The sequence below is a fragment of the Pan paniscus genome, chromosome X, assembly GCF_029289425.2.
Source record: "Pan paniscus chromosome X, NHGRI_mPanPan1-v2.0_pri, whole genome shotgun sequence".
NCBI classification, from domain to species: domain Eukaryota; kingdom Metazoa; phylum Chordata; class Mammalia; order Primates; family Hominidae; genus Pan; species Pan paniscus.
The window spans coordinates 39,317,107-39,342,619 of record NC_073272.2 but is presented as its reverse complement, the minus strand read 5'-3'; the positions used below and the strand labels follow the sequence as shown (position 1 = coordinate 39,342,619).

The 25,513-nt window shown below is 36.9% G+C and overlaps 2 protein-coding genes across 2 annotated transcripts in view; both read right to left on the bottom strand.

The window, feature by feature from the left end:
* XK (X-linked Kx blood group antigen, Kell and VPS13A binding protein) overlaps nt 1-8,120 on the bottom strand; it is a 46,564-nt gene extending 38,444 nt beyond the window's left edge. Inside the window, exon 1 of the mRNA XM_003815395.5 lies at nt 7,521-8,120. Coding sequence (XP_003815443.1) covers nt 7,521-7,765 — 245 coding nt within the window. The 5' untranslated portion in view covers nt 7,766-8,120. The remainder of the gene's footprint in view (nt 1-7,520) is intronic.
* Nucleotides 8,121-9,271: 1,151 nt separating this feature from the next.
* The window catches only part of LANCL3 (LanC like family member 3), a 113,382-nt gene continuing 97,140 nt past the window's right edge, over nt 9,272-25,513 (bottom strand). Inside the window, exon 5 of the mRNA XM_003815396.3 lies at nt 9,272-17,790. Coding sequence (XP_003815444.2) covers nt 17,631-17,790 — 160 coding nt within the window. The 3' untranslated portion in view covers nt 9,272-17,630. The remainder of the gene's footprint in view (nt 17,791-25,513) is intronic.

Here is a 25,513-nt window from a genome sequence, read left to right as displayed (position 1 = left end):
ACTAAAGTCAGTCCCAGACTTAATCAGTGACTTTTCCAGACTGAGAGAATACCTGGCTTTTAAAATTTGGATTTTCTCTCTAGGTAAAAATATGGATGCTGAAGTGGGAAGAATACTGATGTCTGTGATTAACTTTGAAGTACATACACACACACACACACACACACGAATTGATAGATGGATAAATATGTGAAACAAAATGTTAATTGTAGAATCTAGGTGGTGAGTACTTGGGTGTTCACTATAGAATTCCTTAAACTTGTCTTCTGTGTGTTTGAAAATTTTCATAATAAAATGCTGGTTAAAAATGTGTTTTCCCTAGGAGTAAGAAAAATATTCATGGCTGTAGGTTTGTAACTTGTTAAAGGACTTTTTGTCCCTCCTCTAACATGCACTTTTATAACAACCTTATGATGCTGCCAGAAGATTTTAATGGCTTAATCTATTTCATTGAATGTTTATGTTATAATGTTAACTTTATACTCTCATCCTGAGGTGACTACGGCAACTGGAATGTATTTATAATTTGAAATAATAAAATAAAGCTTGATGTAAGAGAGGAAATGCAGGAACCTTTCTGGTGAGCTCAAAGTGGACATATTTTGTGATTAATACCATTGTTCATTTGTTGCTAGGAGAAAGAAGGTGTATGTGGGTGTGTGTGTGGGGGGGGTTGATTTGTGTACGACATTTTGTCCCATGGGGTCAAGAACACTTTAATATGTTATATGAAAACAATGTAAAACCACACAGGCCAGTTTTTTCAGTTGGAAATAATGTCAATGAAGTTCAGGCCATGAGTTCAATCCCAAGCACGTCCAACTGAATTTTCTCTGAAGGAAAACTCAAATTAATGACTGAGGACTGTATGAGGCCTAGCAACTTTACACTGTTGGACCACTGATCACATCAAAGATTAGAAAACAGAATGAACTGGCCGGGGGCAGTGGCTCACGCCTGTAATCCCAGCACTTTGGGAGGCTGAGGCAGGCGGATCACCTGAGGTCAGGAGTTTGATATCAGTCTGGCCAACATGGTGAAACCACATCTCTACTAAAAATTAAAAAATTAGCCAGGCATGGTGGTGCACCCTTGTAGTCTCACCTACTCAGGAGGCTGAGGCAGAAGAATTGCTTGAACACAAGAGGCGAAGATTGCGCCACTGCACTCCAGCCTGGGTGACAGAGCGAGACTCTGTCTCAAAAAAACAAACCAAAACAAAACAAAAACAGAATAAACTGATAATCATCTTTATTCTCAAATATGAGATGAATGCGGGTGTGGTTTACTAAGTGCTGTGGGGAATGCAGACAGCTGGATACCCCTGCCTCATTTGGGGGCACTCACAATCTAAATGGGATAGTGGGACATATGCACAATAATAATAATAATAAACAAAAATTAATATTTATATAGCACTTTTAGTTATGACATGTTATCACGTATGATCTCACTTAGAAGAAAACGTATTGCAACAATTTAAATCATAGCATTATGTATAATAGCAAAATGCTGGGAATACTCTAAAGGTCCCAAAAATGAAAGAATAATTAAATAAATCCTAATATATCAATTCAATGAAACATTATACATTCCTTAACATCAATGGTATAGAAGTACATATACCAATATATAAATTTTTTTTAAAAGACAGTCTCACTCTCTCACCAACGTTGGAGGGCAGTGGTGTGATCATAGCTCACTGCAGCCTCCAACTGCTGGCCTCAAGGGACCCTCACTCCTGAGCCTCCTGAGTAGCTGGGACTCCAGATGCATGCCACTGTGCCCAGCTAATTTTATTTTTTGTGAGGAAACAGTCTCACTATGTTGACCAGGCTACGTATTTTTACCATATTTGGTATGTGAAAGAAGCAAATTACAATAGAATCATATATTTTAAATTCCATTTTTTGTAAAAAGAAAATCACATATATAAAAAATATATACAGATTACACACACATGCCCACACATACATATAAACAGTGAAATGTTTGAGCTGGCTCATACTGACTCAAGAGAGCAGACTGTTAAAATAGGAATTTTGTGAGCCAGTTGTTAAACAACTGGTAGCTTGATCAATCATGATGAGAATATACGCATTTGAGAAATCAGCAAACACTGAAAATCAGGGCTTGTTTTCCCCAACAGTTTACTAGCATACCATTATAAAAATATTAGTAAAGATATACAACAAAAACATTAGGAATTGTTCTGTCTGAGCAGTCAAATGAGAGCTTTTATTTTCCTCATTGTGCAAATCTGTTTTCTGCTCTTCTGTCATTTCAAAAAAATGTTTTACTTGCATAATAAAATCAAGCTTAGAGTTTTGAAAGACTAAAACATACAAATTAAATACCAGCATATGCTAAGAACTGAATGAACGAAATGAGGGTTCAGAGGAGAAAGTAATTTTCTTGATGCCAAGGAAGGGGCTATATGAAACTGGAAGCTTTCTGCAGAATTGTAGACAAAGTAAAACTTCCATGATCATTTGATGGAAATGAAAGAAGGTCCTAAAGCTCAGGCGGAACCTCTTGTAAGCCACTGTTTTTTCCCAGGTGATACATTTGTATTAGCATAGAGTTTTACATGTAGTCATAGGTGTTTAATACATTTGTAAAAGGCCCCAAGACCTCCTGCCACTGTTGGTTAGGAAAACTGATAAGAAACAAACTGCTATTCTTGGAATTCTGCAAGACTCATCTAATTACTCAAAATCTGCTCTTATTTTTTGGTTTTTTATTTGTTTGTTGCTTGAGAGGTCTAAATAAAGCCAGAAATTAGATACTTTTATCAAAACTGAATACTCAAGGTAGTTTTTCAGTATCATCTACACCAAGGGACAGCAAATTTTCTGTGAAGTATTTATAAAAAAGTAAATATTTTATGATTCACAGGCCATGGTCTCTGTTGCAACTGCTCAAGTCTGTCTCTGCAATGTGAAAGCAGTTGTAGCCAATACATAAACCAGTGAGCAACGCTGTGTTCCAATAAAACTTTACCTACTAAAACAGGTGATGGGGGTATTAGGCCTGTGGGGTACAGTTTGCTAACCCCAATGTAGATAATCAGTAGGTTGATCCTTATTTTTTACTTTATCCCATTTTCAAGCATCATATATACCATTTTTCAAGTATCATAGCAGAAGGAGCTTATTCCTTAGCTGAAATCATGCATGCTGATGTCAGCATAAATAATCTGTGGTACCAGAGACCCTAATTAAAATACTTTTTCCAAAGAAATACTATAATTTCCAATAAGCCACATTATCTTCACATGACACACATGCTCTGTAAGCCTACACAAAACCCAAATTGGTTAAATAGAAAATGCTGCAAAACCTTTGAAAAGCCACTTGCTTAATCTCACTGAACCTCAATTCCTGGACTATAAAAATAAGATAATGACAGTTAACTCACAGGGTTTTACCATGGATGAAATTAAATACTGTATGTAAAAGCACCTTGCAAATGAAAAAAAAAAATTCTCTTCAAATGTAGACTATTAATATTTTAAATTCTTTATAAAGTTTAATATAGAAAGATATACTATGGTGAATCATTTTGCAATGTTCTGGAAAGGTTTCGGGAACTTCTTAGCCTTTATTTTATAAGCTCAGATTTTTCATGTACCATTTTTTCCTCACTATACCAGTAATAAAAAAGAAATGAGGGGAATTCCTTGAAATTGTAACTCATTTATATTTATTCCTCCCAATTAATTTATAAAAATTAGCATAAATGTAAAAGAATGATAAACAGAATTTTTAAAATGTTTTTGTGTTTTAGGTAAGAGATCTTTTCCCTGCTCTGGTTTGCTAGAGTATCTATTATAATGCGCAATAAGATTTTCCTTAAAATTATAAATAAATTCAAGGCATTATCCAAAGTTCGTATCATTCGAACTCAGGCTTAATGTGAAAACAATCATAAAAACTGTAACTACCATTTTAAATACAAGACTGATACAAATGAAATATGGTGCTCTCCCTATGCCTCCCTAAAGGAAAGAAGGAGCAAAGCCTAGTTAGTAGTATTTAGCCCAGAATCATTAGTGTAATGTATTGCAGTTTAACTGGGCCATCGTGCTGCATGAACTCAAACGCAGCATCTACCTAGCAAAAACACGAGTTTGGCTAGTACTCATCCAAAGGCAAGAAGAGTTAAACTGTCAAAAAACAATTTAGAAATATTATTAAATCCAATCCATAAGGAAGGGGGTAAGAATCACCATGCCTCTCCTTTGTTTGAGGGAAATAATTTTTATCTTTATGTAAAGTTGATGTCTTAGAGTTAAAACAGAATCAAACAGTCAGCAGGAAGAAATTCCAGTAAGATATTAAGTCAGGCTAATACGCAAGAACAAACTGCTTTTCTTTTAATCTGGAAGCTAAGAGACTTGGAACCACATTTTGTATCTCAGCTCTAAGGTCATGGGTCCAATATCTCCTTGAAATAAATCAGCTGCATTAGAATCAGTGACTCCTTGTTGATGGAAGGGGTTTGCCTGTTGTTTTGTTTTTTATCTTTTATTTTGTTTTTGCTCCAAGAAGACAATGGCCCATTCAGAACTTTCTGGAAATAGGTCTTTTTATAGTGTTGAAACTTTATATATAGCTGAGAAGTTATCTCTTCAAAGCACCAAAAGTTTTCTTTCCTTAATAAAGTTAAAATATTTTTACCGTAAAAACTGAAAAATATAGAAAAGTCGATAATTGTTTTATTATATAGCTTTATATATTTTCCAGGATATTATCACTCATAACCCCACTATTCAGAAATTATTATTCTTAACATCTTGGTATGTTTCCTTGAGTTCAGGTTTATACTTGTCATCCTGTTTTTATATATATTATGTCATTAGCTTTGTCTTGGGTTACTCTTCGTGTTTAGAAACACTTTAAATGGCAGCAATGATAGGGTATTATCATTTATTGGATTGCCAAGATGACCAAACTTTTTCTTAATTTAAAATGCAACTACTAATAGAATGTACTACACAGTCCTCTGCTTTCTTCCACTGAGCATAGGGAATATAATTAGCTCTTTTTAAGGAGGCTTGAGAACATAGTCTGAGGCCTCATTTTCTTCACCTACAAAATGGGGACAATTACGTCTATGTCATGGTGAGGATTCAATGAATTGAGGCATGTAAGTACATATCAAACCATCTAGCACAAGAAACTTTTGAGAAATGTCAGTTCCCCTTTTTCCTGTTACTCCACTTAAACATTATCTGTTTTCTTCTCACAGATAATGTTAAGAAATGATAAGGCCGGGCACGGTGGCTCACGCTTGTGGTCCCAGCACTTTGGGAGGCCGAGGCGGGCGGATCACGAGGTCAAGAGATTGAGACCATCCTGGCTGGCACGGTGAAACCCCGTCTCTACTAAAAATACAAAAAAATAAAATTAGCCGGGTGTGGTGGCAGGCGCCGGTAGTCCCAGCTACTCAGGAGGCTGAGGCAGAAGAATGGCGTGAACCTGGGAAGCAGAGCTTGCAGTGAGCTGAGATCGCGCCACTGCACTCCAGCCTGGGCGACAGAGCAAGACTCCGTCTCAAAAAAAAAAGAAAGAAAGGAAGAAAGAAAGAAAGAAAGAAAGAAGGAAGGAAGGAAGGAAGGAAGGAAGGAAGGAAGGAAGGAAGGAAGGAAGGAAGGAAGGAAGGAAGGAAAGAAAGAAAGAAATGATAAGTGCCCTGCCCAAAGTCAGATCACGCTTATTTTACTGAGCGAGAATACAGTCCAGACCACAGGGCTTACCTGGCTAGGAAGGACTAACTCTCTCCTCACTAAATGGCTCCAGGTTGCAGGACTTTTAAAATTCCCCTCCCTCCCTTTCTTTTTCCCCAGACTCTTCCCCAGCTATCAAGAAGTCAGCAGCAACCTCCCACTCCTGCCAGTGTACCTGTTTATTTTCCTTTCTAGGATTCTGCAGCTTCTGGAGGCTGAGAAATTTGTTCACCAAGTTTGCTGTGACTGTGTGCAAACTACAAGTCAGTAGTTTGTGTGTCAGCTGGAACAGTTTTCTTTAATATGAGGTGCAAAAATTTTATGGCCAGGCGTGGTAGCTCATGCCTGTAATTCCAGCACTTTGGGAGGCCTGGGCAGGAGGATCATTTCAGCTCAGGAGTTCCACACCATCCTGGGCAACATAGAGAGAACTTTAGGAGGCCCAGACAGGAGGATCACTGGAACTCAAGAGCTCGGGACCAGCCTGGGCAACATAGGGAGACTCTGTCTCTACAAAAAATACAAAAAAAAAAAAAAAGAAAGAAAAAAGAACATTAGCCAGGCATGATGGCGCTTGCCTGCAGTCCTAGCTACTCTGGAGACTGAGGCAGGAGTATCACTTGCGCCCAGGAGGTGGAGGATGCAATGAGCTATGATCTTGCTACTGCACTCCAGCCTGGCTGATAAAGCAAGACCTTGTCTCAAAAAAAAAAAAAAAACTATAACTTTGTAAAATTTATCTTGCTCCTCAATGTGTGTGTGTGTGTGTGCGTGTGTGTGTGTGTGTGTGTGTGTGTGTAAGAGAGAGAGAGAAAGACAGACAGAGAGAGAGAGAGATTTCCTGGTAGGGCTAGCTGAATTTTCTGGCAGCTGAGGTGTCTCTCTGGCCTTTCCATCTCTTCAAATTCCTCTGTCGCCTATGTCTAAAATTCAGTATTATAAACTTATTTCTAATCCAAATGGACGGCCTTTGTTTTGCTTTTCCTATAGTGATGAAAGGTACTAAAACAACACATTTTAAACTCCTTAGATAAGCCAGTCTGTTTTATTACCATGTATTTCTACTTGCTTTGTGTTAATAAAAATTAATTTCCAGAAATGTCACCAACAGTTTTTCTTTACTTAACACACAGCAAGTTTTGTTTTCATGGTGCATTGTGTACCAGCTTTAATGGCTACGTTTACAAGTTTGCCAGGGCCGGAAGACATTTCTAGAACCCCATATGTTTCCATATCCCATAATATTCGTAACGCCACCAAGAGAAAAGAATGGTGCATGGATTTCTTGACTTCCCTATGAGAATTAAATACTGTTAAAGCTTTTAGAACAGTGCTTGGCATACAGTAAGCTCCATGTGTTTGATAAATTAAAATTAAGTCACCTGTACATGCTGTCCCCGTAACCACAGCTTAGAACACACTTCCCAAGGGTTTGTGACAACACAAGCCAATCCTGTCAGAGCCTACTTGACCCCAGAGAAACCAATGTCTTTAATGAGGTTGAACCACAAGAAACTGCCATTTTTGTTGGTCAATTTCAGTTGAATGTTGGCTATTTCATTTGACGGAACCTAACAGGAATTCAGTGTGCCCCAACTTTATAACCATTATGCCATGATTCGTCGTATTCCTGACTGGAATAATGGGGCTGAGGGGCATGGCGGACCGGCTTGGGGCCCAGCCACCTGTGTCCACAGGAAAACCGCCTCCCTCCACTCGAGCAGGTGGGGAGATCAGGCTACAGGACCGAGGCTGCGGCCTGGGGCTGGCTCTGGGCTTCTGCACGCACCTGAAAAGGGGCCCAAGTTGCAGCAGGTGCAGCAGCAGTACGAGCGGGCGGTCGCGGCTGAGGTCGCGGTGTACGAAGAGAAGCGTGAGCTGCACGAGCGCGCAAGGCAGTAGCGAGAAAAGCAACGTCAGCGCCTGCCACATGCGGTCCCCGCCCGAGCGGTAGGTGCTGCTCAGGCTGAGCGCCGCCGTTGTCTCGGCCACGAACAGGAACACGGACGCCAGCACCGAGGCCGGGAATTTCATCTCCGCGCGTCAGCGGCGCTCACCGGGGACGGACGCAGTGGCGGCGGCTGTGTGGCTGTGGCGGCGGCGGCCGTTGCCCGAGGGGCTCCCAGCATGCCTAGCCCCAAACCGCTCCCGCGCTCTGCGCAGCCCGCCGAGGGCACGCGGGCCCGGCCGACCGGCCTGGGCTCTGGAACTGGACCTGGTGGGGGCGGCCGACCTGGCTGGGGTGGGGTGGGGTGGGGCGAGCTACGCAGCCCCGCCGGGACACGCCCACGCGCTCCGTGCGCCGCCCGCTCGCTCGCTCGCCAGTGCCGGCTGCGTCTCTGTGGTGACCGTCCCCTGGCGGGCCGCGAACCCGCGGCCTACGACGGCTCAGGCCATGGAGCGGGAGCTCAAAAGGATGCAGTTCGCCCTGCGGGCGTCGCGCGCAGCCTCTGGGTCCTAGAGTCCCTTGGGTCCTATCTTGGGAAACCGTTCACATCCCTTTGAAAAACTGCAACCACCCGGGCCCAGAATTGGAGTCCGGGCGCCTTTCTAGCCCAGTCTATTTTCTGGGCCGAGGAAACGCGTGATTCTTCAAAGGGCCAGCATTTCTGGCCTTTTAAAAATAACCAGACCACACATAGGCTTTTCAAAGTGCAAGTATATTGTCATGCACCCACCACCAAGTGGGAAAAGATTTCACTTTTCACTGTGCCATGTGAGCATGTCCCTTTGTCTTCCAAATACAGTGGTCTGAAGCATTGCTTCCAGTGGTGAAAAGGCGTCAAAGACCGTCTCTAGGAACCTGTCCTTACCTCCCAGAAAAACTGCCTACAAAATGTATTCCTCTGTAACTGTAAGTAATTCAGGGCAAAGATCAGGGCCTAATAAGGAAGTAGTTTTTTTATTCCAAGACAGACCTCTGCTTATTGGTGTGCCAATACCAAGACTAACACAACTCCTTTTAGCCCATTGAACTTTCCACCATCTTCTTGATATCAGGATGTACTCAGTCCACCCCCGTCCCTCAGACCTCGATCAAGTCACTAAATCTTTCTAAAACTCAGGTTCCATAAAGGGATTAGACTTAAATAATTATAAGATCTCTTCCCCTGTTGAAATTGGGTGATTTCAATCTTCAGGCATCTCTGGCATTTTTCTATTTAGGAAAATAATGTAAACACAAATAGAATATAAAGATTCAAAAGGAATCAAACCAAAAAAAAGGTACAGGGAGAGAACGTGGTGGGCTGTTTTTCTGTTTTTTATGTGGCATGAGAAAATCCATTTATGAGTTAAGGGGCAGATTCAGCCAGCAGCTGAGAGGTAGCAGGCCCTTTCCCTAAAAGGATTACTAATGTCTATTTATAGAACCCAGAAGGCCACCATGTCCTGGGCCAAGATACATACACTGCCACAAATACAGAATCAGCAGCAACACTCCACAGAGTATTTGTGTAATGTTTTACTTGACATCATGGTTAGCTTTAAAGGAAAAATTGGTAGCTTAGAATTATTAATCAGGACACTGAATATTTAGCATTAGATTTTATTTTAAGGCAAAGGATTATCACAGGTTTTACATTAAGTGTACTGTACATAAATGTATTATGAGGAGGGGCAATAAGCCAATAAATAACATCGCTTTAAACACTATAAAGTCCAGTTTATAGCGAATTATTTTCTACAGTACAAAACGAATACAGAAAACACATTTGGAAAGATCACAGTGTTTAGAACATTGTAACAGCAGTTGTAAAAACCATAAAGTGCATCTCTAAGCTTCTGACTCTATCTTGCTTATAAAGAGATTTCATTATACCATGCAGTGGGCTGTGAGCAAACTCCCACATGAAAGGGAAGCAATATCAACTGACTAGTACTATCCCCTGCAGAACAACCAATAACAAAAGCTAAATTCTGATGAGCATTTGCAAGTTGATCCTTCTTAGTCTGCACACCAGCTAACTTGCTCCAGTGATCACGTCTTTCTGTATTATCATTTGCCATTTTGTCCTTGAAAATAATATATACCTTATAGCTTATGATTGCTAATTTCCCTGTCAGACACCTCAATGGGTTTTGACTAAAGATTAATGTCATGTATTGCATTATACTTTTTCACTAGGACCAAAATACCCATTATTTTTTAAAATATTATGTACATAATAATAGACTTATAGAAAGTGATGTTTTGGTATATTAATATGTAACATACCAGAATACTTGAGAATTTGGTTTTATTATAAAATACAGTAGTATGACATTTTGTGATATAGTAAAATATCTGGCAAAATATTCTACTCTAAATTTAGACCTAATTGCTGCAGATGTCTTTGAAAGAGCCTCAAAGTGCCCCTAAGGAAATATAACAATTAGCAAGAGGTCATATAACCTGTTATGGCAAAGACATTTTTAAAAAGCCTTTCATTTTGTGTCCAAGTCTTTCAAAATTTTACTTGTATACAACAGATAAGTGCTGTTTGATTTAGTGCTAATGGAAATTAGTAGGATTTTAAAGTAGTAACAACCAATCACTATTATTTGTTTTTTTTTTATAATTTTATGTTTTTAACTCTGCATTTGTGCCAAGGCAAATATATTGCAAAGAGTACAATTTTATTAATAATACTAATTCTTTGATCAGTTCCTCAAAATTCAGTAGTACTTTAAATAATAGTAGTTATTCATTCCTAGATACAATTTGAAATAAGCAGTTATACTATATTGACAGAGTATTTCTTTGTACCTCCCCATAAGTAAGAAATTGCCCTAATGTGCAGTTTGTGAAATGTATCATTAGGAAGGTGAGCTTTGTTTTTTTCAATGATACAATTATATTTCTGTAAGTATTGTGATTTATGCCAAAAAAGCTTTTTGGAGCAGTAAATTCTATTCGCTAGGAAATACACATTCCAAAACTAACATGTGGTGCTTGACCCAGTATATATTCCCCAGTATATGGCTTTGCAAAGTGCTCCCCCTAATAATTTGATTCTACGAAATCCATTTTTTAATGTTTGTTAATTTAGAGCCATTGGATTAAAGATATTAAAATTCAGACTTCCAAGAAGAGTTCCCCCAGATGTTCAAAGTTGAGAAAGCTGTACCTTTTCAAAGATTGGGCCGTCCTTCCTTAACAGATTCTAAAACCAAACTTCTGCACTTAGAATATTCCATTTCTACTGCTAGAGAGTCTATGTGCAACTCATGTTACATTTTGCATTTTCAAGAACATAGGGATTCTACTGCTGCTACAGTATTCAAAAGACATCTTTAATATTGAAATAGCAAAGTCCTAAAAAACAAAGACAAAATGGATGATCTAAATCAATCCACGTTTGAATATATCCACATATAAGGGTTACCACATTCAATATGAACCAAATTCAGCAGCAGAATTAATTATATTGGTAACTGCCACTTAAGCATAGATTTTAAAATGAAACTTATGGGGACAACGTCAGAGACCCCACTAAAACCAAGTTGCAAAAAGATCACTTGTTAAAGATTGACAGTAGTCAATTATAGTCTGTATCTTTAAAACTGACTGCTATGTCACAGCTACTTCATACATATTACTAGAACAGTACACATTAAAGCATGTACATTGTCACCACACACAAAATATAAAAATAAAACATCAGCAAGAATTGCATTACTCTACTTAAGAAACTGTATGTATTTGGTGTTTACACATATACACATTCACATATCCCCCACCACACCCCCACATCTTTTTAGAGTGTTCACCGTTTCTGAAAGAATAAGAGGAAGGTATATATTTTGGTACTTTCTGAAGATCTATGTCCAAGTGCAAGACTTTAAAGCCATCTGTTGGTTTCAATTTAGGAGGTGGTTGTTCTAGAACAAAAGAGATATTGTGGCTCTCGGGTGATTCTGAATACAAAGATAAATAGAAATGGGCCCCAAAAGGAGTGGAGAAAGAGAGGAAAACACAAAGTTTTTCTTATGGAGAGACACTTGTGGCAATTTCTAGGATTCTTATAGACACAGAACTCAACAACTAAACAACGTCAAACAGGTTTTTTTACCCAGGAGAGTTTACTCAATCTTTAATATGTTAATGTACCATGTAATCTTCAAAAGGGGGTAAAATAATAAAACTTTCCTAACTTATTTAATCACAGAATAAATTTTTCCACAGGGCAGCTCATGGTACTGCTGGGCTGCATTTGGGGAAATATTGCAGCTCTCGTGTAATAGGCAGGTTCTGTTTACATTTTCTCCCATAACAACAAAGGAAGGTAGGAAGACTTTATCAATACTAGGAAACAGGAATGGGACTGTCCAATACAATAGCCAACTCACATACAGCTCTTATACACTTGAAATGTGGCTACTTCGAGACTGGAGATGTATAGTAAGTATAAAATACACACTGGAGTTTGAAGACTCAGTACAAAAATGTAAAATAGCTCATTCATGTTTTTATATTGATTGCATATTGAAATGCTATCATTTTGGATATATAAGGCTAAGTCAAATACATTATTAAAATTAATTTCATCTTTTTCTTTTACCTTTTTGGTAGCTACTAGAAAATTTGAAAATTGCATATGTGGTTTGCATTCGTGGCTCACATCACAATTCTAGCAGACACTGCTGCTGTATTTGTGAAACTCATGGCTGTTATCTTCTACAGATGGTTACTAATGGCTTCAACCTAGCAGAAGTTTTAATAAGCTTAGTCAAGCTTAATAAATAAGTTTAATAAACTTAATCAACTTAGCTTGAACATATCCTTTCACTGAGATCTATCTAATAGCTAAATGTTGGCTTTTGATTCATGTGCGATATTGACTCTCCTTAAGTCAGTCTCATTCTTTTTCACTCAACTACTTACACACGCACACACACACTCGCACACAGAGGGGTAAACTTTTTCCTACAGGGACTAAGAAAAACCAAAAGGGAAGCAAACAGGAAGACTTTGCAAACTGTTTTCATAACCCTGGGTAGTTAAGCCTTATGTATCTTTACCCCCTTCTCCCTCTTCTTCCTCAGTATTGGACAGGGAGAAGAAAGACAAAAAAAGAGAGAGGATAGTCTGTTCTTTTAATCCACATAACTCACCAAACCCTGCAAGAACAAAAACATGGGTGATTCGGTTATTCTAATTAATTTTTTCAAATTCAGTTCAGAGGGGGTAATTAGCAGGTGCACAAAGGCAAAAGAAGATTCTGGGAATTCTGCAGATAAGTGACTTTGCCATTTGTGGAAGAAGAGTCTAGATAAAAATGACAAGTTTCAATGATTCAAGAAAACAAAAACAAAACAAAACAAAAAACTCTAAAGGCATCATCCACCAGGCCTCGATTCATTGGTACTTTCAATTAAAGAAACAAGAAGAGAGATCACACCTCCAGTATGAGATTTATGATAATGGATGAGGGTAAAACATTTAATGTAGCATCAACTTTTTTTGTAACATTAAAAATAAAATTACCAGGTTTATTTATGGAGGGGAAGCAGGATAAATGCCACCACCACCCTATTCTCATGAATAGCCACACTCACTTGTGATCTGACTACTAGCCCAACTTCTGTTGCTGCTGACCTTGAGGTTGTCTGCCCTTCTGTCCAAAGGGTAATCCAGCTGTACTGAGGCTGGAACTCTTAGCTAAGAACAGACATGGATGGAAGAGATAAGGAGAAAATCTGCCCTCCCAGGCGAAAGGAGGTCACATGATAGAGCAGATGCAGGAAAAAACATATCACAATGAACTATAATATTTAAAGAGGAGAAGAAGGAGAAGTTGGTGAATCAGGGGTGGTCCTGGGTTAGAGGTCCCAGAAAGCAATAAAACTCATGGGTAAGAATGGACTGGTTCTTTATAGTGTTAAACATGCGTCCACAACTCACTTTGAGATACTGAGCTTCAGCAAGCTTCCCCTCACCCACCCCTTTGCCTGCCTTCTCATTTGCTTTCCTTGCCAAATTTATACCAATATTACACGGGCTCGGCAAATTTGAGGCTCAGTCATTTAGCTATTAATTTGGGACAGTGCTGAATAAATAGCCCAGGTCCCCAGAGGAAGGCCTAATATGCAATTGAGAGTATATTTTGATCACTATATGTCACGTGGTTCTGAGACTTGAATTAAAGTGCAGATCAAACTCACCCCAGAATTACTTTATTTTCCAGTTCATTTTCTCTCTACAGACCTGGCTTGCCTGCTCCTTTTCTTGAGTTATTGGCACTGTAATCCTTTGTTCTCAGCAAGCAAAATAAATATTTGCATTAAAAGGAGCTCCTGAGCTAAATCAGTGTATTCCCATGTAGTAAGTCTTGGTGAATCAGAACCTTCTGAGGCAAAGTGCTGTGCTCAGGACTGGTGGTAGAATATAAAAAAATGTACACTTGGTTTTTATCCATCTAGTGACCCAGACCTCAAGCACTACATCCACATATAGAGATTCTATTTGGTTGAAATTCTTATTGGAAGTCATAACTGGCCATGATTTTTCTATGTATATAGTGGGTAAAATATAACATCCCTTTTAAATATATAAAGGATCTACACATTAAAAAACTCACTTATATCCATTTTATCATTGACAACTTTTATAACAACCCTGTGAAGTAGACAGGGTGATTATTATTATTACTACAGTGGCCCCTAAAAGTGGCAGAGCAAGACTTTGAGATTTCCAGCACAGGGCTCTTTGCACCACTAATGGTTTTCCTTTTAATTGTGTGTTCATTTAACATGGCTAGAAATCACAAACCCATTTGTTTCATTGAAGTTACTGAGGTTCGCTCTTTCAAATTTGAAACAATTTCAGTATTACCATGATTAAAATCTTAATATGTCAAAAAAGTTAAAGAAATAAGCTGCCACTGGAAGAGATGCAATTTAGCACAGACCAAGAAAATGACTGTTTCTCGAGTTATCAGTAAGCAAATACTGTTATCTTAATAGCATAGTCAACTACCTAAAGAAGCACAGGGAAATATACTCTAGCAAACCCCTGTTCTACTCAGTTATCAAGTTACAAGTGGAAGTAAAAGACTACAAACTGATGACTGAAACAGGCTTGGGCAAAATAAAAATATAATATTCTGGGGTGTGTGTGGAAGAGATGGTATGTAATTACATTAATGAGACAAAATACACAGAGTTGTAATGGTTTCCAAAATGTCTTGCTATCAAAGTATAATGCAGTCTCCCCATTATTGAGAGACTATTTCAATGTATCCTCAAACATTTCCACTATTACCTTCGGGGTTTATAATTGCTCATGCTGTGTATAGTAAATAATATTAAAGTTATACTAGTGGTGGTGAAAATGCCCCTGTAGCCTTTAAGAGACAACAGCCTTAAGTACTACATTAAAAATGCTACCACAGAGAAGGGGGGCAAGTTGGATAATTAAATAAGAAGTAACATGCCACACTTTCCTACAGCAAAATGTAAGAATCGTTTTCCCCTTCTCGGAAAAATAATATAGAAGAGGACCTTCCAAAATCTATAATTCTTTCAGGAAAATGAAAAGTTTCATCAACATGTTTAAGTGCTAAACAAGCCTATTGTTGTTTCTAATTTACCGAAATGTCATTTCATAAGGACAATACTCAAACATGGTCTTTGCTTAGATTTGACACACAAATCAAAATGGTTAGCACATCATCATCAGACCTATCAGAACTTAAAAGGGCAGATAGGCCCGAAAGTGGTCTTGTTTTTCTGAAGTTACTAGAAATGGAACTGATATGATAATGAACTAGAGTATCAGTTCTGAGTGCTTTAGGTTTCAGGTCTCAAGGATGAATTGTGAAAGGAACAGCAAATGGAAACAGAAGGTAGCTTTGAGGGAAAGTTTATTTTGTTCACTATTGTATCCCCAGATTCTAGTCTAGAATACTGAATAAATAAACTTAGAAAGTGAAACCCTGGGTTTGAATCCTTGTTTTGTCCTTTTCTAGCTGTAAGACTTTGGAGCATTTACCAAACACATCTTGAGGGGTTCTTGGACGATAAAAACTGCATGTGTTCCATAAAGCTCTGTATATAGGATGGTTATTATATTCAGCCTATATGAAAGAACTTCTGGACCCAATGTGGGGAGTCATCTGAAAGCTGCTATTTATGTGGTATCACCCCAAACTGAGCATATTCACTGATGAACAACTGAGGCCAATTTGATATGGTTATATCTGAGGATGTAAAAATGAAACAGGAAGCTGAAAAGATGTATGCATTTCAAAATCATTTTGTCCTACTTTATTGCAATGAGTGCAAACACACACAGTCATAAAATACACAAAGATAGTTGTTACCTTTCTTTGGTCAGATTCTTTGAGAATGTTATGAATGCTAGAGATCCTTGTCCCCTCAAAATGAGCACACACACACACACAAACAAACTGGTCCATACACATACACACACCAACATACTTGTAGGTTTGCTTTTTAGGCAACAGAGCATTCCCTAACTCGTTCCAAAGTCTATGATTCAAGTTAAGAATTACTGAAATAAAGAATAAGTATTTGTATTTACATGGGAATAGATATGGAATACACACCATACACACACACACACACACATATAATATATCCAAATATTTAATGACTATTTAAATAAGTCTTATACAGTACACAGTTTCCTACTCAATCTGATAAATGCAATTGCCACTGACAAAATTCTAGGAAAAGGATCAACTTATGCTCTGCATAATGAAGTGACAGATGTTCCTACAGTGTTCTGCAAACCACTATTTACTTGAAGCAGTTTCACACCTTCTATGTGTTTACAGCAGGGTTGAATTTGATATGACAACTTGGCTCAATGAGTATTACAGCCAATTTCTAGTGGACCCTGTATCTTGGAAGGTAAGGTAACCAACCACAGAATTCACTCATCTCTTCATTTAATAGTATAAAATGGAGCAAAATTATTTCCACAATCACTGGTGACTTCCTCAGCCTGTCTGCCTGTCCCAAACAAAGGCAGAAATGACATGTCTTTGTAGTGGTTCCCCTGATCTTTGAAATTAGTGATATTTACCAAGAGCATATTTTATAGTTCAGCTAATAGCTCCATCAAGATTATGTACATAAAGGCATTTTTAAAATTACTAACAATAGACAATACACAGTTCACACTTCCTATGGAGAAAAACACTTTACAGCAACACTTGCTATAGTATAAGTTCACTAGCTTATAAATTTTGCTATTCTAATTGAGCTTTGAGGAAAAAAAAGGAACCAGGAAAAGAGATGTTCTAAGGCCTAAGGAAACTTCAAATTTTAGTATCTGAACTAAGCTATGATATGATTTCTTTAAATTGCCCAGGGTAATGAAAAAAATAGAGATTCATATGCAAATATCTTTACTCAGTAAAAACCATAAATTTCAATAAGTATAAGCACAGGACAACCAAGAGTTTATTTTTATACTTCAGCAACCTGACAATTCATTCCTAATAGCAGTTTTCAGCTGGGCAATTATTTTAATTTTTTATTGTCTTTATTTCTGAATTTAAGGGTAGAGGGCACACACAAATGGTCAAATTCTCATTCAGATTGCAAAGGTATTAGTGTATTTTTTGTCATAGTCTACACTTGCAGTTTGGTTTTCTATGTCATAACTGAAAAACAGATCATTTCTCTTTCCCCTTTTCCTATGATCCCTTGTTTCACATCTATTCCCTGACACATTAAATCTCTGCAGTTTTAATATGAATTGTGGTATCTTTATTTTGCAGATCCTTTCTCAAATCTGGCATCATGTTGCCTTCACCTGCCTGATTCCTTCCTTCTGGTGGCAATGTTAAGGCTCATGGTTGCGATACCATTGAATGTGGCTTATGTGGAAACTGCCTCGGCTTGGCTCAGGGGATCTCTGCAGGGCCACAGTGGAAGATAGAGCCTTCTAAACAAAGACGCTGAAGAGTGGGAATTCAGCCTGATTGGGCTGCAGCAGGTCAATCAGAAAGCACACTGTCCCAGAGAAGCCTTCATACAAGCTGTATATACTTTCAAGGACCCGAGAACCGGCCTTGAATTCCTCGGTAAATAAGAATTGAGCAAACCTAAGAGAAGAAGAAAATATGAACAGTTTAACATGAGTGTTTCCATATTATGGACCTTGGGTTGCTTCTTCCTCTTCTATTAAAGTTTTAGCATAATTTTCTTTCCAGAATTATATAATTAAGTATTTTAAGAAACACATTTTCTCTGTTAAAGAAGAAGATCCATTATATAACTGTGTATGTTTCACAACAAATTATGCTGGCAAGCAAATCCAACTATTCTTAGAGTTTGCAAAGCAAAGCAGTTTGGAATTTTCAAGGATTTCATTCTTTCTGTCATCCAGTAATTAAAGTAAAAAAAGACAGACAAATTGCTCTACTTCTATTTATCTTGAAAAGAAGCAAAGTGATACGTGACTGTTCCTTTAAAAAAGTAAATATGCTGTGTTTCTGCAGACATTACCTCTAAGCTGGGTTTTTGTTTATATATGACAAAAAGCAGAGACTAAAAATAAATGGGCAAGATTTTATACAATCTGTGCTGTGAGCAAACAAGGGAATAAGATGAATAGGAAAAGGCAGCAACCTTTCACAATGATAACATCATATAGCAAACGCAGCTACAAGACAGATTATTTTTGAGACATTCGCCTTAAATTAAATCACAGGCCTCTAAATTCCCTATGAAAGACCTTTTTTCTTTTACCCATATTTGCCACAAATATTATTCAGATTATTTTTAACAAGTAACATTTTTACAGTAGTTTACAGCTTCCAAAGTGCCATTACCTACATCATCTTTTTTTACTGACTTGCTCTACTCATTCCCATCAAGAACACAAATAATCACCAATTCAGAGGCTGGAGTTCACAGCTTGGTAAGGCCCAAGCGCTGATACTGTCATAAATTTAGGTTACTGCTACTACATAGGGGGTCTTACAAAGGGTAATTATTTATTTGATTTTTTTAGGGCTCTTAGAATTACATACGGCAACTTAAAATAAATTAGCAGAAAACAGATTGTAATTATATTTGTTACAGTTTTTCTATAACTGTTTTCCTGAATATGAAACAATTTTAAAATGGAATTTAAAATTTTAAACAGTAGACTATTAATGCATCGTAAGAGTTACTTCTAAATTTGTAATAATATAGCCAGCATCATGATATAGCTTCAGTTGGGCTCCTCAGAAAAAAAGTTTTCAAGTGTATAAAATAAGCCACACAGGATTCCAAAGGAAAATAATTATATTAAAACACAACAAAAATTTTAAAGCCAAATTTGTGATATAATAACATATGTATTATTTGCTAACACATTAAATGCCAAGGTACAATAGTAGATTTAGTAACTGCTAGCATTTCTGCATATTGTAAAATGAAGATTTTACAATATCTGCAACAAGAGTAATATGACATGAGAATATCTATGAATTCTATTGTTTGCAAAGTCACAGCTACTAATACTTCTGTGACTTATTACCTACATTCAGAAAAGAAGGAAATGTTACATTTAAGTTTGAGACACAATCTCTTTGTCAAGCAAACTCACAAATCCTAGATTAAGAACCCCTGGTATAGTAGAAAGAGCAAGGGCTTTGGAAGTGAGATACACAGATTTCATAATTTCATATTGTATGACCTTTGGCAAATTTCTCAATTTGACTTTAAAATGGTGAAGTTGCAGAACTGGATAGTGTTATATGTAAAGATAAAGGATATTATATATCAGGTTCTGAGAATATAGCAAGCATTCAATAAATAGAAAATATTACTTTTTACATAAACATATAATAAAAGAAGATTTATAAAACAAAAAGATGATTTGTAAAATCATAGTATAAAAGAAACCCACAATGTTGCTAGCTCTTCTTCTGACCTTTCCCCCATGCACTCATTTATTTGTTGCATTATTACGTGTTATTAAAGTATATATGATTTGGTATCCTGTATTTTTTTCACTTAAAAATATGCTAAATATTTTTCTATGCTTTTCACAATAATTTCTAAATGATACATAGCAACTTAAAATAGTACCAGCAATGTCTGAGAGTAGCAGTTTCATTGTATTCTGACCTGTATTTTGTGTTATTATTTGTGAAAAATGTTTCAAAAATCTATCCAGTGGTGCAAAATTAAACGAATTTTTTTTCTAAAACGTTCTCAGTCAAAATAGAAGTCAGCATGCTAATTACAGGACTAAAAAGAATAGAAGACACAATAAAATATGAAAACATTTCATATCAAAACCCATTGATTATGACCAAAACTGAATGCAGAAGAAAATTCACAGATCTGTGAGTTACCATTATTATTAATAAAATGATGGAATGCTTTCTAATTCAGCATGTATAAACTCTAGAACATAACAAAATAAAAGGAAGTAAAAGTGGAAAACAAAAGAGAAAAACAAAAAAAAATTAATAAGCAAAACCAGGAGCCAGTTCCTTGAAAGGATTAACAAGACAGAAAAAACACTGGTGCAGCTCACCAGGAAGGAAAAGCATTAGAAATCACAAAGGGCACATAGCCACAGATATAGGAAATTAAAAATATTATGGAACTATATGATTAGAACTCTATGTCAAATATTTGAAAATTCATAAGAACTAGATGGTCTTATAGAAATATATGCACTACCAAAAAGAAGAGGTAGAAAACCCGAGTGACTGAATAAGCATAAAAGAAAATTAAGAAGTTGTCAAATATTTTTATGCAGCCATAAAATCCAACTGTATGTTAAAAAATAATAGGTGACAACCAAGTAATATTCATTTTAGGGAGGTACATATTTTTTAACATGCAATTGTTAAAGTATGCCCCTAGCCAACAGACAAAATGGGCTCCCCATGGCAAACTGAGGTGCTCCAAGTTAAAACAGAACCAGGCAGCTATGGCTGGATGAGGGAGTGATCATGTACTCTGTGTTCTGAGAAAGACGTTGTAAAAGCATCACAGGACCTTTCTCCAAACCAGTTCCTGTTGTGAGTGCCAAGATATGCCAGCCCTCCACCCGCCATTTGGAAGAAACAGGTGACAAAGACTTCTGGTTTTGAGCTTGGAAAGCAACTAATCAGATCACACCTAAGCCAAACAATCAGAGTCACCTGCCATGGCCAATCAGGGCTCAGCTGCACTGACCAATCGGAACTGAGATTCAATCCTTCATTTGCATAAAAAGACCTGACCCTGGGCAGGCAACTTTGCTATAAAACCCAGCCCTGAAAGGCTGCTTCATTTTACACTGCAGGCTGTGTATCCTCTGTTTGCAAACTGTTCACTGGAATAGTCTCTTTCCTACACATTCCATTTCAGAGAACTTTTGTTCACACAATGCCCAAACAATACTCAGATATTACCTCCACATTTCCAGTCTTCTACCTGTTAGTGAGAAATGTAAGTTGTCTAAAGAGACCTGGACCCTAAATCTTATAACCAAGACTCTGTAAGCTAGGACTGGCCTGCCAGAAAATACTTAATGGGTACAAAGTTCATTGAGTGATGGATACCCTAAAGCCCTGAATTCACCACTATGTAATCTATCCAAATAACAAAATTACACTTGAATCCCATACATTTACACAAATTTTAAAAAATTAAAATATTAAAAATTACAAAATAGAAAATAGAGGGGTTGTTCTGATCCCTTTTAATACACTTTATAGGGAATAAATGAATTTCATTCACTTCTGATGAAATTTAGCCCAAAGGTGAAATCCCACTAGCCTAGATGATATCCAAAATTACTTTCTTTTTCTATATTTGGGAAACAACAGGTCTGGCTTCCACCTAAAGAGATTAAGAAACCATGAATCAATTATATTAACAGATTTCCTAAACAACAGAGCTTCAAATCAAAGACTTACATAAGTTAGTATTTGCCCTTCAGTGCATTCATGTAAATATCACAAAAAATAATTTATGTTTTCTAAACATTAAATATTAGATAAGTTGACTTGGGAGGGCCTTTCTGAGAAAATGACTTTTGAGTGAAAGTCTGACTGAAATGGGGGAGCTAGGAGATATACGTAGAAAGTGAGCATTACAGGTGGAGGGAACCAAAACTTCCAAGGTCTTGAGGTGGAGTGTACCTGGCATCCTAATGGAATTACAAGGAAGCCACAGTGGTAGACAGAACCAGGAGGAAGAAGAGTAGGGAATGAGATTAGAGAGGTAATGGGAGGCTAGATCATGTAGGACCTTTCATTCGTAGGAAAGACTGGCTTTTACTCTGAATCATATGGGAAGCCGTTGGATTACACTGAACAGAGAAGTGTTATAATCTAACACTTATAATCTAATGTTTATAATGATAAACATTATAAGAAGTGAATATAAAAGACCACGGTAAAACATAGGAGCATTCCTAGTAAAATCAGCATAAAAGCAAGGGTGTTTACTATCCCTCTTATTATTGAACATTGTTATAGGGTTGCATTGTTATAGAGAAGAACCATGTAGTGGAAAAAAAATACCATGCACATGAGAAAGGAAGTAACAGAATCATAGTTATTTGCAGATATGTGTGTATCTATTTAGAAAACCCAATAGAATCAATAAAAAACTAATAGAAACAGTAATGGAGTTCATTAAGGCAGCTATATTATTATGATATTTATGCAAAGAAAAATACTTATAAGATACAATCTATATTTATATGAAAAATTACATATTAGAATTGATAAACTTCAGTGATGTGTGTTTTAAAAGCTTCCATAAATACCAGTAATAAATGATATGAAAATATAATGAAGGAAAAGAGTCCACTCACAATAAACCTAGAAACATAAAATACCCAGGAATAAAATTAACAAAAAACATACGAGATCTTCTTCATAAGATCAAAACTTTACCAATGACATTTGTTTAAACTTAAATAAATGGAAAGGTATACCATGTTTCTGGATGGAAAAATTCAATATTCTAAAGATGCTGATTCTCATTAAGTAAACTGTAAATTCAATGAAATTCCAATCAAATTTCTGTGAGCTTTTTTAAAAATATGACAAATTGACTCTAAAATACAATTAAAAGAATAAATAAGAGAATGACAGGTGGAATATGGGGAAAGTATGGAACTCATATATTTATATAAATTCAGTTTATAAAAAAATGGAATTTCAAATCATGGGGGTAACTGGTCAACAGATGCTATTAGAATTTTTTTTAATAAACAAAAATAAATACCTATCTGAGACCATTTAAAAAGTAATTTCTAGCAGAATCAAAAATTTTAATGTTAAAATAAAATCATAAAATTATTACAAGCCCATGGAAATTAATAGTTTTCTAATCCTGAAGTGGGAAGGGTCTTTTTAAGCGTAACAGAAAATCTAGACATTTTAAAGAAAAGATTGAAAACTTTGACAAGAAAAATACTTAAAACTTTGGTATGACAAAGGCTACGAACAAAATTAAAAGAGAAATGGCAAAGCAGGAAGGTATTTACAGCATACATTGACAAAGAGTTACAATTCTGAATAGAAGCATCACAACAGGAAAAAAAATGGGCAAAGGATAAAGACAGGCTATTTATAGACCAAGAAATACCTATGGATCTAATGACTTCAATTCTAAAATTTCTGACAAGTGCTTTCACAAGTGCACAGAAATGTATGTATTGGATATTTGGGGAAATTTTGTTTGTGTTAGTAAAGATTACACAAATGTCAAGTGTCCATTATTTAAGGATTGGTTAATTATCATACATGCATAGTGAATAACTATATAGCCATTTTTAAAAATGAGATAGATTCATACAAAATGAAATAAAGAATGTCCCTTAAAAATTGTTCATTTAAAATTATAAGCTGCAAACATAGCGGGGAGGTGGTGGGCTCACACCTGTAATCCCAGCACTTTGGAAGGCCAAGGCAGGAGGATAGCTTGAGGCCAGGTGTTCAATGCCAGCCTGGGCAACATAGCAAGATCCTGTTTCTACATACAAAAAATTAATAGTTGTTGTTTTAGTCCATTCTTGCACTGCTATAAAGAAATACCTGAGACTGGGTAATTCACAGAGAAAAGAGGTTTAATTGGCTCATAGTTCTGCAGGCTGTACAGGAATCATAGCAGCTTCTGCTTCTGGGGAGGCCTCAGGAAGCTTCCAATCATGGTAGGAACTGAAGGAGAAGCAGACACATCTTACATGGCCAGAGCAGGAGCAAGAGGGGAGGGGGAAGTGCTATGCACTTTTAAACAACAAGATCTCTTGAGAACTCTATCACTACACAGTACCAAGAGGGGATGCTGCCAAAACATTCATGAGAACTCTGTCCCCAGGATCCAATCACCTACCTGGCCCCACCTCCAACACTGGGGATTACAATTCGACATGAGATTTGGTAGGGACACAGATCCAAACCATATCAGCCACATATGGTGGCATGAACCTGTAGCCCTAGCTACTCAGGAGGCTGAGCTGTGCCCACGAGTTGCAGGCTACAGTGAGCCATAAATCACACCACTGCACTCCAGCCTGAGTGAGACCCTGTCTCAAATAAATAAATAAATAAATAAATAAAATTATAAGCTACAAACAGTGTGTATAGAACTATTATACATATATAGTAGTAGGAGCTCATTAAAATATACATGTACACATATACATTTATGTGAACATACATTTACACATAAAGAAAAGTCTGGAATTATAAAACTCAAATTTATACTAATAACAATGAACACTTACATTGCAGTTACTATATGCCAAGCATTATTTCTAAATGATTTTTCATACATTAACTTGTTTAAACTACCAAACATCCCTATGAGGTAGGCACTATTTTCCATATTTTATGAATGAATAAATGGAGAATCACTTGTTAAAATGAGCTAAGTGACTTGTTAAAGGTTGTGTGACCTTGTTAAAGATCACTTAACAGTCACTTAGCTCATTTTAATACGTGATTTGTTAAATGTCACACAATCAATTTGATAATTATCAGCTGTACACTTTCAGTGGGACTCTTCGCAACAGTACAGGGGCTACTCTAGCACCCCCTCCCACCTCTGCCAAGTGACAGCTCAGATTCATGGGAACCAGACTACATGGGTGGGTATGAGAGAACACTCTGGCTTAGAAGACCTAAGTGCCACAAAGGAAAACAATATCTTTTGTAACCATTCATGGTTATGGACAGCTTCTAAGTCCCTTCAAAATGAATGCCACTTTCATGCCACTCTGCATTCAGGGAAGCCCCTACTTGTGCTTTCTATCAGATTATTTAGAGTTCATTTATGGTCCTCCTGGCCCAGTTTACCCAGCTTACCAGTCAGAGGTAATATCTATTAAAAGCAATGTTGTCTGGTATACAGCAGATGTTCCATCTTTATCAAGTTTACGGGAAATGAACTATAGAGGAAAATTTTATATTGTCAAAATTACAAATATATATATATTTATGTATATAACTAGGATATATATATATATATATTCCAGCAATTTCATTTCTAGAAATTTATCTTTCAGATATACCTATACATGTGCAAAATGATATATGCACAAGATTAGTCATCATAGCATTATTTGTAGTACACAATATTAGAAATAACCTAAATATCCCCCTAATACACACACACACACACACACACACATATACATGTATTATAGTTTAGATATTTGACCCTTCAAATCTCATGTTGAAATTTGATCCCCAGTATTGGAGGTGGGACCTAGTGGGAGGTGGTTGGGTCATAGAGGCAGATTGCTCATGAACAGATTGATGCCATCCTCTGGTAATTAGTGAGCTCTCATTCTATTTGCTCCCAAGAGATGACTGT